The 13,537-nt window shown below is 34.5% G+C and overlaps 1 protein-coding gene across 1 annotated transcript; it reads left to right on the forward strand.

Annotated features, from left to right (window-relative positions):
• Nucleotides 1–1,562: 1,562 nt before the first annotated feature.
• On the forward strand, nt 1,563–3,286 carry LOC136228667 (cytochrome P450 94B3-like). The gene has a single exon (XM_066017113.1). It carries the CDS (start codon nt 1,635–1,637, stop codon nt 3,177–3,179), a length of 1,545 nt encoding a protein of 514 aa, XP_065873185.1. The 5' UTR covers nt 1,563–1,634; the 3' UTR covers nt 3,180–3,286.
• Nucleotides 3,287–13,537: the final 10,251 nt, after the last annotated feature.

Genomic DNA, 13,537 nt, shown 5'->3' on the forward strand with positions numbered 1-13,537 from the left:
TTAAACATTAAGAATAAAATTACGTTTGCTTGTAAATGTTATGGATATTTTTGCACCTTATCCCTAATAATAACAAGGGATAATGTACCAAAATAGTTCAATGGTTTTTTTTGGAGAAGTATCGATTTAGGCTAGGGATGGCAACGGGTAGGGTCCCCGCGGGTAGTGCCAATCCCAAACTCTTATCCGTTTATTTTTTAATTACCCATACCCTTTCCATTACCCTAACGGTTATTATTTTGCATCTCATACCCGTCCCATTTAATTCATGGGTACCCGCAGGTACCTTTTTTTTTTTTGAAATACGGATCTAGCCCAATGGGAATTCCAACCAGGTTGGCATCTCTGAAAATGCAAAGAACCAAATATATAAATGAAGAGATGAAAAAAGTATGAAACCAGTACAAAGAATGTTTTAAGAAAATCTAAACATATCTCTACCAAGGGCATTATCTCTAGCAAGAAGGGAACAGAAGTCTGGAGGGGTATTCCACATTTGTAAATCTGAGGCCAGACGTCCGTAATTAGCAAGAGCGTCCGCCACTTGATTTTCCTCATGGAACACATGAGAGACAACCACCTGAATATGCGTCATTGAATCTAAACAATTTAACCAATCCACACGCATTGTCCAGGGAATGATCTGCGCACGGGCATGGAAAATTCGAATAACGTAAGTCGAGTCACTTTCAATCCAAAGACGAGTCCATCTACGTGACCTCGCAATCGAAACTGCAAAAATAGCGGCTTGCAATTCCGCCATGTGTGCCAAAGCACAATCAAGGGGGAAAACAAAGTATAAATTTAATAAACCATCCATCTAAAAAATTGAACAATTTGAACTTTAATCAATAAAAATAAAGTAGCTTAGTGGTATCACTTAATAGTCGAAGAACGAAATGTTGGTGTTCAAATCTAATATCTTACATCTAAAACGTAATAATATTTTTTAATATATATAAAAGTTATGACGGGTAATGGGTACCGGGTATCCTAGGGGGTCTTCCCACACCCATGATGGTTTTGATCTCATACCCGTTCTATACCCTTTTATACAAGGTACAGGTAGTCCCATTAGGGCCGGATAGTACCGGATATCCGCGTTGTCATCCCTAATTTAGACCCCACATACAAAATAGTACCAATGTAAGCTTAACATTCAAAAAATGGTATTAATTTAGATATCAATAACGGAACGTGACACGTTATTCATATTCATTCATATTACTCCGTTAAGTTCTGATTTCTTTCTCCACGTATTCAACGTAAAAATATAAATAATGTGATATATTCCGTTATTAATATCTAAATTATTACTTAAACTTATATTAATGTTAATATGTTATTTTAAATGTAGTACAAAAAAAATAGGGTTATTTTAGTACCTCATCCGTATAATAATAAAAGCTGTGTCCGCTTACAAAATTGAATTATGATCCAGTCAAGTCGAGACAAAACATAAAAATACAATAATAACCCTGTTATTCCATTTTAAGCTTAAAAATCACGTGATCCTTTACCCCTCTCCTCTGACATCTATATATATATGTTTACACATGCCTCTCGCTCTACTACCAAACCTGTATTTACCTTTACAACCTCCTCTACTCCTGTCTCTCTCTCTCCCCACAAAAATGTTCATCTTCTTCCTCATAATATTTCTCTGTCTAGGGTTCTTCTTCTTCACACTCTTCACTACTCCCACTAAACTCTTCTCTTCCAATGGACCTTCTTCCTATCCAATTCTCGGCTGCTTACCTTCTTTCTACAAAAATCGCTTCCGTCTCCTAGATTGGTACACCGATCTCTTATCCTTTTCCCCAACCCTAACTATCGTCGTCCACCGCCTCGGAGCTCGTCGGATCATCGTCACCGCTAATCCCTCCAATGTTCAATATATTCTCAAATCGAACTTCGTTAACTTCCCTAAAGGACAACCGTTCACTGAAATTCTCGGTGATCTTCTCGGCTCTGGCATTTTCAATGTCGATGGCGAACTCTGGTCCACTCAGCGTAAACTCGCTAGTCATGAATTTAGTACCAATTCTTTGAGAGAATTCGTCGTTAAAACGCTACAAGAAGAAGTCGAGAGTCGATTGATTCCGGTGCTAGAAGAGGCGGCGGAGAAAAAACAGGTGATCGATTTACAAGATGTGTTGAGGAGATTTGCTTTTGATATAGTGTCTCGAGTTTCTCTTGGCACCGATCCTTTCTGTTTGGATTTCTCAACTCCGATCTCGCCTTTAGTTCAGGCTTTCGATACGGCGTCGATGATCAGCGCAATGCGAGGGGCGGCGCCGGTTTACGCTGTGTGGAAGATGAAGAGAATGTTCAATTTGGGGGAAGAGAAGAAATTGAAAGAAGCGATTCAATTAGTTCACAGCTCAGTTATGGAAATCGTCCGAAAAAGGAAGACGGAGCTTGAAAATGCTATAAATGTTTACGATTATGAATATAAAGGCGATGATCTTTTATCTAGATTGTTATTAGCCGGACATGATGAAAAAGTGATCAGAGATATGGTTATCAGTTTCATTATGGCGGGAAGAGATACCACGTCAGCAGCAATGACGTGGCTCTTCTGGTTGCTATCGAAGAATAAAAACGCCGAGGAAATGATTTTGGATGAAGTGAATTCTCTGATCAACAATGGCGAAAGAGCTTTAGATTTCGAGGTACTAAAAGAAATGAGTTTCTTAAAAGCGAGTTTATGCGAGTCGATGCGATTGTATCCTCCGGTGGCCTGGGATTCGAAGCATGCTGCCGCCGATGATATCTTACCGGACGGAACATTCGTCGGGAAGGGAGATAGAGTGACGTACTTCCCGTATGGAATGGGAAGAATGGAGAAGCTATGGGGGAAAGATCAGCTGGAGTTTAAACCGGACCGGTGGTTGGAGGAACCGGTGATGATGAGTATCGGTGGTGGTGGAGGGAGGTTAAAGGCGGTGAGTCCGTACAAGTTTCCGGTGTTTCAAGCGGGTCCAAGGGTGTGCTTAGGGAAGGAGATGGCGTTTATACAGATGAAATATGTGGTGGCTTGTGTGTTGAGCCGGTTCGAGATCAGACCGGTTGTGGAGGAGCAGCCGAGCTTTGTTCCTCTGTTGACGGCTCATATGGCTGGTGGATTGAAGGTTATGGTCAAGAGAAGAATTGAATATATTAGTAATTGTTTGTGAGAATATATGGATTTGTAATTAAATTAATTTGTGATCTCAATGCCTTGTAGAATGAAACTATAGCCGACTAATTAATTTGTCATTATAAAATAATTTATATTGACCAATTCTTAAATTAATGTATAGGTCGTGAATGATTTTTTTTTGGAAGAGGTGAATGAATCTTTTAATTAATTAGATTTATTACAGATTTCTTAAATATATAATAAATTTATATACTTTCTCATAAGTATTCATTTTATATTTGAAGAAAAAACATGACAATTACCTTTTGTATTCGTAAAATATCGCTATGGTACTTGCTACTGAAACTCTCGAAATTAATAACAGCTAGGAAAAAGTGTTAAATTTTCACATGTTTCTTCCCTTTGATGTTAATGCTATTAATAGAATGTTTCTTTCTCATAAACAAGAGGATAATAAGTTTATTTAGAGATTTATTAGGTTAGGTATAAAGTTTTGGATGTCACTTTTAATGTTGTCCTCTCTCATGATAGCTGGTCTAAATAGTGGAACTTATATGTTCCGCCTAAGATCAAGTTTCTTCTCTATCTTCCATTTCGTCCCACTTTGCAAGCTAGATGGATTAAAGTGCATTTGTGTTGTACTGTTTATGTGAATTAGACATATTGAAGATTCATGGCATGTCGTTGTGACTTATCCTTATCCAGTAGAGTGTTGGAGTTTTATGGGTATCAGTTTATTGGTAGTTGTTTTAGTTGATTTTGGTATCTATTCTATTGGGATATTTGGTATAAGTAACACTTACTTCTCCTCCAAGGAATAAGATTTAACCGAGTTTGGGAACTTGATCTTAAATTATAGAATTTTAATTTAAAGTTACAAAGTTTGTTTCATTAAAAACTAAATGAAAAATATTTTAAAAATTATAAAATTATACTAACGTTAACTTTTTATCTTTAATAAAATTTATGGATAAAAGAATTATATAATTTTAAAAACATAGGAAAATCATAATCATGGTGAATATTAGTTTAATAGTTAAAAAAATGAGAAAAAAAATTTAAGAAAGGGTAAATAATTTTTTTATATATATTAATAGGTAGAAATTTAAAAATATTGGTGCTTATATATGTATATGTATATTAAAATTGAAAACTAAAAGGTAATTTTTTACTCATATAATTAATGGTAATTTTATAATTCTATACAAAATAAATTAAATAATGGATTAAGATAAAATTTGGGTCTAAACCATACGTAACCCCCTGAACTTATCAATTTTGGTCATTTTGCCTCCTGAACTTAGGGGACGACCTATTTGCCCCCTCAACTATTTAAAAGTGGTATTAGCAACCCCATATTTTCATTATAATGGAAACAAAATGAAATTCAAACATTAGTACAAGTGTTAATGGAAGTATTGGAACCAACCTGTATATATGTAATTTCATTTGCAGCCTGTTTTAGTAGTGCATAACCATATATACAATTTTTATAAGAGAACGTGTGTACTGTCTATATTAACCTCATTTACAGCTTATTTTAGTAGTGAATAACCCTTTTATTATGACCTTCATGATTACAATGAAAAATGTCATAATTGTTTCCGTTATAATGAAAACATGGGGTTGTTAATACCACTTTTAAATAGTTAAAGGGGCAAATAGGTCGTCCCTTAAGTTTAGGGGGTAAAATGACTAAAAGTGACAAGTTCAGGGGGCTGCATATGATTTAGGCGTAAAATTTGAGAATGGACTAACTTATATAATGAATAAATAAATAAAAATACTAATAATATTTTTGTCTAAATTAAAAGACTTAAATCACTGTTCAATAAAATGTGACATTTGTTTCACGGAATGGAATAAAATAGATATTATCAAGGATTAGAATATGAGAAATAGAATATGTATTTTTTTTAGAAATAATTATTCTAATATTTGGTTGATGAAATGATATTATATGGAATAGCTAATGTTGTTAAAAAAAACTTTACCCTTCAAATGTAATTTCCTATTTATTTAAGAAAAAATGATAAAAACGGAAAATGCGAAAATATGTAAAACGGTACAAACGTGAAACGAAAAGAAACATTAAAAACACAAAAAAATGTGAAAAATGAAATAATATTCGATTTGAATCTGTTAGGGGTTCTTTGAAATGTGCTTGTGACATTTTATATAAGTTTCAATTCTTATTGCATGAAATTGATTCGATTTGGGTTCATCAATTAACTATTTGTATTTGATGCTTTAAATATATTAGACAATGCGTATTATTTGAATGTTCGATGACTAAATATACATGATCTTATAAAGTATGGTAATTAATACCAATCCTACATATTTATCATATACACGTATCATCATCATAACATGGCAGTTTGCAATTGAATTAATTAATAATTACAAATTTTGATTCACAATAGATGAAATTGATTCAATTTGGGTTTTATCCGTTAAGTATTTGCATTTGATTTTTTCATATTTTTTTGTGTTTTCACATTTTTAATGTTTTTCGCATTATATACCATTTTTCATACTTTTCTTTTTCTTTTTCACTTTTTTTCAGTTTTTTAAGTTTTTAGTTGTCTCACATTTTTATATTTTGATATTTTTTTTGAGTTTTTCACATTTTATAATTTTTCACATTTTAAACAATTTTCATATCTTAATACTTTTTTCAATAGTTTTTGACATTTTTACTATTTTTAGCAAACATCACCAAAGTACTACTATTTGCCAACTCATGTTTTGTTGTTAAGTTCAACTAAGAGTACAATTTGATTCTCATTTTTATTAGAAGGTGCATGTGTTGCAAATAATAAGAATTGGATTGATTAAGATTTTCCTATTTTTATTACATCATCCAATATACTCTTATTTCTTATTTGATAATGTTTCCTTTATAATTATTAAAATTGATAAAATTTCAACAATATGGATAATAAGTTAATAAATTTATTAAATTTTTATTGATAAACTTTCTATGAATTAGCTTAAGGTTTTAATATCACTATTAACTTATCGACATTTCACCAGTTTTAATAGTTACGGTGTAAACGTTATCAAATACTTTAAATAAGGCTCGTTTGGTTCACTTGCTGTTTGTTGTTGCTGTTATGGTTTGACTTTTGCTCTTCGAAAAAACTGTTTTTTTAAAAGCAAAGATTTCATACTTTTATAAAAAAGCTACTTTTCGTATATAAAAGACAAATAAAAGATTACCAACCAAACACTTAAAACTCTGTTTTTTAGTTTAACACAAATGTAACAGCAATGTTTTGAACAGGTGAATTGGTAAAATAGTGATGTGCAGCTCATTATAATTTATATTATATGAAGGATACATTGCAACTGCTTTTTATATGCACATTTTCTTCGTTGGAAAACAAACATGTACAGTACAATGGATGAAATCAATAATTCTTTTAAGTCAATAGATAAATCTTTTTCAATTTTTTTTGGGGTTCAGAAGTGATTACTAGTAGAAAATAATAAATATTGGGTGACAAAAAAAAAACCATGAATTAAAAAAAGAAAAAAGATAGCGTTGACCACATAATCGAATTAAGTTCCCAACATCGCTTTCTTTGATTAAGTTTACAGCCAACCAATTAATTACACGCAATGTACTTCCCAAGCTACCCTCCGACATGCAACTATTCAACTTACTTCCTTTTTTTTTTTTTTTTAACTCCAATATTCAAAATATCCCTATGCGACTCCATTAAACTACGGGTGTTGTTAAACCCAGCCCCATTTTCCCACCCCTAGCTCTGTGAAAGGACGAAAATGCCCTTTCATGAGTTTTGGGAGGGGAAAAGCTATTTTTTTACGGAATCGACACGCGGGCGTGTGGCCATCACGCCTCACCACCCGGTCGGACGTGATAGCCCCACGCCTCACTGCGTGGTCGGCCGTGACAGGCACATGCCCCACCTTACCATCGGGCGTGTGGCTGTCACGACCGACCACGCGGTGAGGCGTGGGGCTATTACGTCCGACCGCGTGGTGAGGCGTGATGGCCACACGCCCGCGTGTCGATTCCGCAAAAAAATAGCTTTTCCCCTCCCAAAAACCTGTAAATAGTCTGTTAAACCCGTAAATAGTCCGTTAAACCCGTAAATATGCGGTTAAACCCGTAAATAGTCCGTTAAACCCGTAACTACAGAATTGTACTTAAAACCAAAAATAATATAAGTTAATTAATAAATATTATTAATCACAACATATAAAACTAATATAATCTAGTCCAAGCCTCTCTCCTTTCAGCAAATAAATTCTCCAAATGACGAACACTCTGATGAGAAAATAATCGCCATTGGGTGGCAATGGGAGGCACTGGAAACGAAGGATGTAAATAAAGACGTATGTAGTGACGATAACTCCCCAAATGACAAATCACAATCTCTCGCTCAGGTGGTCTTCCATCGTCCGAACGCATTGGCAGTATAGTGCAACGTGTAAGTCGAGATACATGAAAGGTTCTCCACAGTGATTCACCGCGGATCTTCTTCTCGAGTCCTCGAGTGAGTATCTGATTATATACAATGACGGATTATAAAACTAATGTATTAAACCTTAAAAGATTAAAGAAAATAACAGAATAAATGTCTTACTTGATCGCCTCGATCTGAGCCTCAATGTCCTTGTGCACCTTCGCCCACACTGTATCAAGTGCACCAGTAGATGAATTCAACCACTGTTTCAACTGTGCATATGAACTCTCCACTCGACAGGTTGTGGTGTTTCCTAAGTGCAACACCTTGTTCGTCCATGCTCGACAAAACTTCTCTTTATGCACTAGCCACGTGGTCTCCACGTACTGAATCACACCAGGCCAGTTGCCAGTAGTATTCTTCATAGCTACCACTGCCGCCTCATATTCAGCTTCTGTCGGAGCTTCAATAATACGTTTCCATTTGGAATTTTTAAAAATTTCACCAAACTTCTTCATTCCACTCAACTTGCCAACTCTATCCTCCACATCTTTATTAATATGCCATGTGCACAATAAATGATGAGAATGAGGAAATACCTCACGAACTGGCCGCATCAGTCCTAACTCCCGGTATGTAGCAATGACTGCCGGATGCACAGCAGGTTGGAGCAAAAGCTTCAATTTTTGTAACACCCACATGTAACTACCCTCGGTTTCATCCTTCATGATTGCATAGGCGATCAAAAAGTTTTTATTAGAAGGCGTCATGCCAATGATTTCGAAGAATGGCATCTTATACTTGTTTGTTTTATATGTTGAATCCATACCAACAAACAAGTAATAAGATCGGAACAGTGTGATCGATGTTGGATGTGCCATAAATAAGTGAGTCACGACATTGCTGCCCGGCACCGCTTGCGTCCAATGTACATAGTCCTTATCTATAGCAAGCCGATAAAACTGACCGATTACATCCCGACCCTCAAAGCTCTCAGTCCTGATTTTCTCCCTGTAGTTGTAGATATGCCTTTGTGTCGGGCAATCCTCCGGATGTTTTTCTTTGATTGCAGCAAAAATAGCACAAGGCTTAGCTTGAGCTGAACTCATTTCACGAACGAGTTTTTTGGAAGCCGGGCTTAGTCCGCTCATCTATCTGTAGCCCTGACGATATACAGCCAACTGATGACAGTGTTGTCCTCTATCTCCAGGAATCCCATTCACCACCCAACCGCTCAATTCGCCGATTTCCATAACCTTTATCTGGAATTTGCACCCACAGTACTTTGTTTTTGTATTCTTCCGTAGTATAACATCCACATCCATATCCTTTTTCCTTTTATAATTCTTAACACCACGAGCATATTTAACCAATATCCACTTTGACTTGCGCCCCGTCTTGTGCGACGCTGTTGTTAACTCAAACCCGATCCCAATTGCTGTCTGTTTTGCCCAGTTAACAGCTTCATGATATGTTTGAAATGTTTGTTTGGGGAAAAAATGTGAGCTGTAATCTATGCCGTTTCCGCCAAATTCTTCCCACAAAACCTCCTGTAAATGATTAATAACGAACATTTTGTATTAGAACGTCACATTTATATAGCGTTTCGGTGTCTAAACTCGGATACAGCCACAAATATGCTCGGGCGTATGAGCATCACGCCCCACCTCATGGTGGGGCGTATGAACATCACGCCCCACCTCATGGTGGGACGTGATACTCATACGCCCCACCATGAGGTGGGGCGTGATGTTCATACGCCCGCGCGCCGAACCATAATTTTTTTTAACAATTCAAATTATAGAAATTCAAGGAAGTTAAATCAGAAACATACCTCGACTTCGGACGTAGCATCACTCCCGTCTACTCTCGGTGATAACGGATTGTCTTCCATCAAACTTTTTATCTTTGATTCGGATCAAAATGAGTTTGAGAGAGTTTGGGAGGGATTCAAATTTTGTGTTTTTGTTCAAAGGATGGTTAAGTCTTTTTTCGGGGCTGGAAGTGTGAAAATGGGGCTGGGTTTAGTAACCCACTAAACTAATTCCATTATTCTCCTCTGTAAATTTTTTTGATACACATTCTCCTCTGTAAATAAATCATTCCATTATTATTATTATTATTATTATTTTGGGAAAAGTACAAAAATAAACCTTGTGGTTTGACCCATTTTCGAACTGCACCCATGTGGTTTAAAAGTTTGCAAAGTGGTATCATGTACTTCATTCCGTTAGCAAACATAGGCATTTCCGTCTAACGGTGTTAAAAATGATGAGGTGGAAGTCAAAGTCAAAAAGTCTGAAGGGTAATTTTGTCATTTCAAATACTTTATATTTTAAAATTTTAAAAAATCCTCCAATTCCAAATTGACACCTCATACTCCTCTTCTTCTTCTTCACTGTCGTCTTCTTCCTCGCTCCACAAACCCAATCTATCTCTTTATCTCAAATTTACAACAATCACTAGAGGGGAAGTATTTTTTCCCCTAAATCCAGTAAGAGTAACGAAATCTCCAAATTCCGATAAAAAAGTATGAGATAGGAAGTTTAGCTTTTTTTCCCTAATTCCAACAAGAGTAACGAAATCTACGACAATCACTGTGAAGCTTAGCTTTACTGGATATCTTCTTCATCATCATCATTCATCATAATACAATGCCACACACCAGATCAGAGAATGAATATGAACCCCAAAATACAAACAAACGAAATTAATTACTAATTCATTAATATTTTTGTTCAAAACAAAATATGCAATCAAGAAAACGATAACCAAACTTGCATATTAGGTACATCAAAAAGCTGCAATGTAAAAAAACAAACAAACACGCTTTATTCAGATCCTTTCTCTTTCTCCTTCTCCGTTCCTCTGTTTTTGGATGGTATCCAGGGAGCTTCTCCTTGATCTTCTCCAGATATCCCTTCTTCTCCTTTGTCTCTGCATCATGAGTGTCAGGAAGATGCTCTACAGTCGGTGACGGTGGAGGAGGCGGCGAAGAAACCTCTTCAGCTTTCTTATGTCCAGGAAGTTATCTTTTATCTTCTCAAGGAGAAGACGAGTATGAGAAAGGAAGCTTAGCTTTACTGAAGTTTCCTTCTAATTCCGATCAAAATTCCATCTTCAGAATTGGTTCAAATTGAAGGAATCAACTTACCATTGCAGTAAAGAAGAGAAGAGGAAGAGGCGCACCTGAGAGAGGTAGGAGAGAAAGAAGAGAGTTGAGGTGTCAATTTAGGATTGGAGGAGGTTTAAAATTTTAAAAAATATAATAATTATAAAATATAAAGTATTTGAAATGACAAAATTACCCTTCAGACTTTTTGACTTTGACTGCCACCTCAGCATTTTTAAAACCGTTAGATAAAAATGTCTATGTTTGCTAACGGAATGAAGTACATGGTACCACTTTGCAAACTTTTAAACCACATGGGTGCAGTTCGAAAATGGGCCAAACCACAAGGTTTATTTTTGTACTTTTCCCTATTATTTTTGAATCATTATTATTATTATTATTATTACTACTACTACTACTACTACATTTATTAAACTACAAAATTAATAAAAAAAAAAGCCTACCGTAATTCTTGCCGGTAGATACCAGTTTCTTTTTCCACCTTTTTCTGCGATTGACCTTGCATGGTCCGTCAATATTGATGACACCATTGTAACAACCTGTTAATATGTAAAAAGATCAACATCATATATTATATAGAATATTTTAGAGTTACCAAAAAACATTATTCAATATTTTAGATATTTATTTACAAATAATACCTCAATTTCTAATTCTTCATTTGGTCCAAGAAAACGAAAATCATACCGACGTAGTGAACAATTATCGGTTTGAGCTATAACTTCGCTGTATTAGATGAAATACAATCTTTTTTTTAGAAAACAATAGCAACTCCAACGATTAATGTAAAGAGAAATTGCAAAAAGAGTTTTAAAATTATACCTGGAACTTGCATTTGAGAAAATGTATTCCAACAAAGGTATTTCTTTAGGAGATGTTTTTTGTTTTAACTTAAAATCTGAAAATTTTACCGCTCTAGGAACTTCTGTCGATAGATTGTTGTTTACAGGTTCATTAGTAACTCCATATATTTGAGAACCACATCTTCTACAAAGTGATTCTTTCTTACAATTACTTGTACCTTGGATTCGCCTATTTGAAGGTGACACCCTCCTTTCAACTGAACTTTGCCATTTCTTGTCATTGCCCATTTTCGAATTCTAACAAATCGGTATGTATGGATTATGTGGATGAATAGGTCTGAATCTATATGTTTTGGTATTGTATAGAGTTTGATTCCTTGTTATTTTAAAAATAAGAAAGTTTTAATTGCTAAAATATTGATTGAATAAAAAAATGCACACCTTCCTATATATGAGTTAAATACAACCATTTTTTTAAAAAAATGTGACTCTTCGTTTTTTATGTTTATAATTTGGGAATAAAAAAACGAATAGTATTTGAAAATTGGTGTACAGCTTTATATATATTCACACTTACCGAAAAGAAGACGTCTTCTAGTGCATTTATGGCACAAAAAAACGGCACTCATAAAAGAATGTTCAGTCAAAATAGAAGATATTATTAGGAAAAAAAGATTTGATAAACAAGTGACTCGAACTCATGATCTAACATGTTGTGAGAGTATGTATTAACAGCTGAACTGGGAACAATTATTGTTCAAGTTTCATTGAATAATAATAAAGATAAGATACACTACTACATATAAAACAGAATTGAAACAAAGTAATGTAATTAAGTTTAAGATAATATAATTAGGGTTTGGATTTCTAACATTAATGTAACGTAATACAAACCGTAGGGTTTCTCAGCTCGTTATTTGAACGATTATTTTGAGGTCACGTTGCCTTATCGTGACGTAACGTCGTCGGACCTAACGTATCGTAACGTGACTAACTAATTAATAAATCAGTTAATCTAATAATATTTTATATTTTGAGGTCTCAGCTCGTTATTAAAATGAATTATGTTCTGTAATTATTCAATCAACCATTTATTTAATAATATTTTTTTAATTTTAAGGTCACGTAACCTTATGGTAACCCAAACGCATTCGGACGTAACATATCATAAGAATTATAGTAACAATTCACAAATAATTAGGGTTTTATTAGCTTATAAATATTTGGATTTCTTTGGCTTATTATATAAATTAATTAGTGTGACTAATTGCTCCCTTACCTTAGTATATAAATTAATTAGTGTGACTAATTGCTCCCTTATCGTAACCCAACGCATTCGGACGTAACATATCATAACGTATTAAGTAAGACAAAATAATGATCTCAATATCTAAGTCCATAGGGTTTCTCAGCTCGTTATTTGAACGATTATGTTATGTAATTATTCAATTATCCATTTTTTTAATTTTAAGGTCACGTTACCTTATCGTGACCCAATGCATCCGCACGTAACATATCGTAACGTATTAAGTAAGTCAAAATAATGATCTCATAATACAAACCGTAGGGTTTCTCAGCTCGTTATTTGAACGATTATTTTGATGTCACGTTGCCTTATCGTGACCTAACTCCGTCAGACCTAACGTATCGTAATGCGACTAATTAATTAATAAATCAGTTAATCTAATAATATTTTAATTTATGAGGTCTCAGCTCGTTATCTGAACGATTATATTCTGTAATTATTCAATCATCCATTTATTTAATCATATTTTTTTAATTCTAAGGTCACGTTACCTTATCGTGACCCAACATATCGTAACGTATTAAGTAAGACAAAAAAATGATCTCATAATACAAACTATAGGGTTTCTCAGCTCGTTATTTGAACGATTATTTTGATGTCACGTTGCCTTATCGTGACCTAACTTCGTCGAACCTAACGTATCGTAACGCGACTAATTAATTAATAAATCAGTTAATCTCATAATATTTTATATTTTGAGGTCTCAGCTCG

The sequence above is a fragment of the Euphorbia lathyris genome, chromosome 1 (genome assembly GCF_963576675.1).
Source record: "Euphorbia lathyris chromosome 1, ddEupLath1.1, whole genome shotgun sequence".
NCBI lineage: Eukaryota > Viridiplantae > Streptophyta > Magnoliopsida > Malpighiales > Euphorbiaceae > Euphorbia > Euphorbia lathyris.

Coding starts and splice junctions, on each gene's coding strand:
- LOC136228667 (XM_066017113.1), top strand. CDS start 1,635: ATGTTCATCTTCTTCCTCATAATATTTCTCTGTCTAGGGTTCTTCTTC.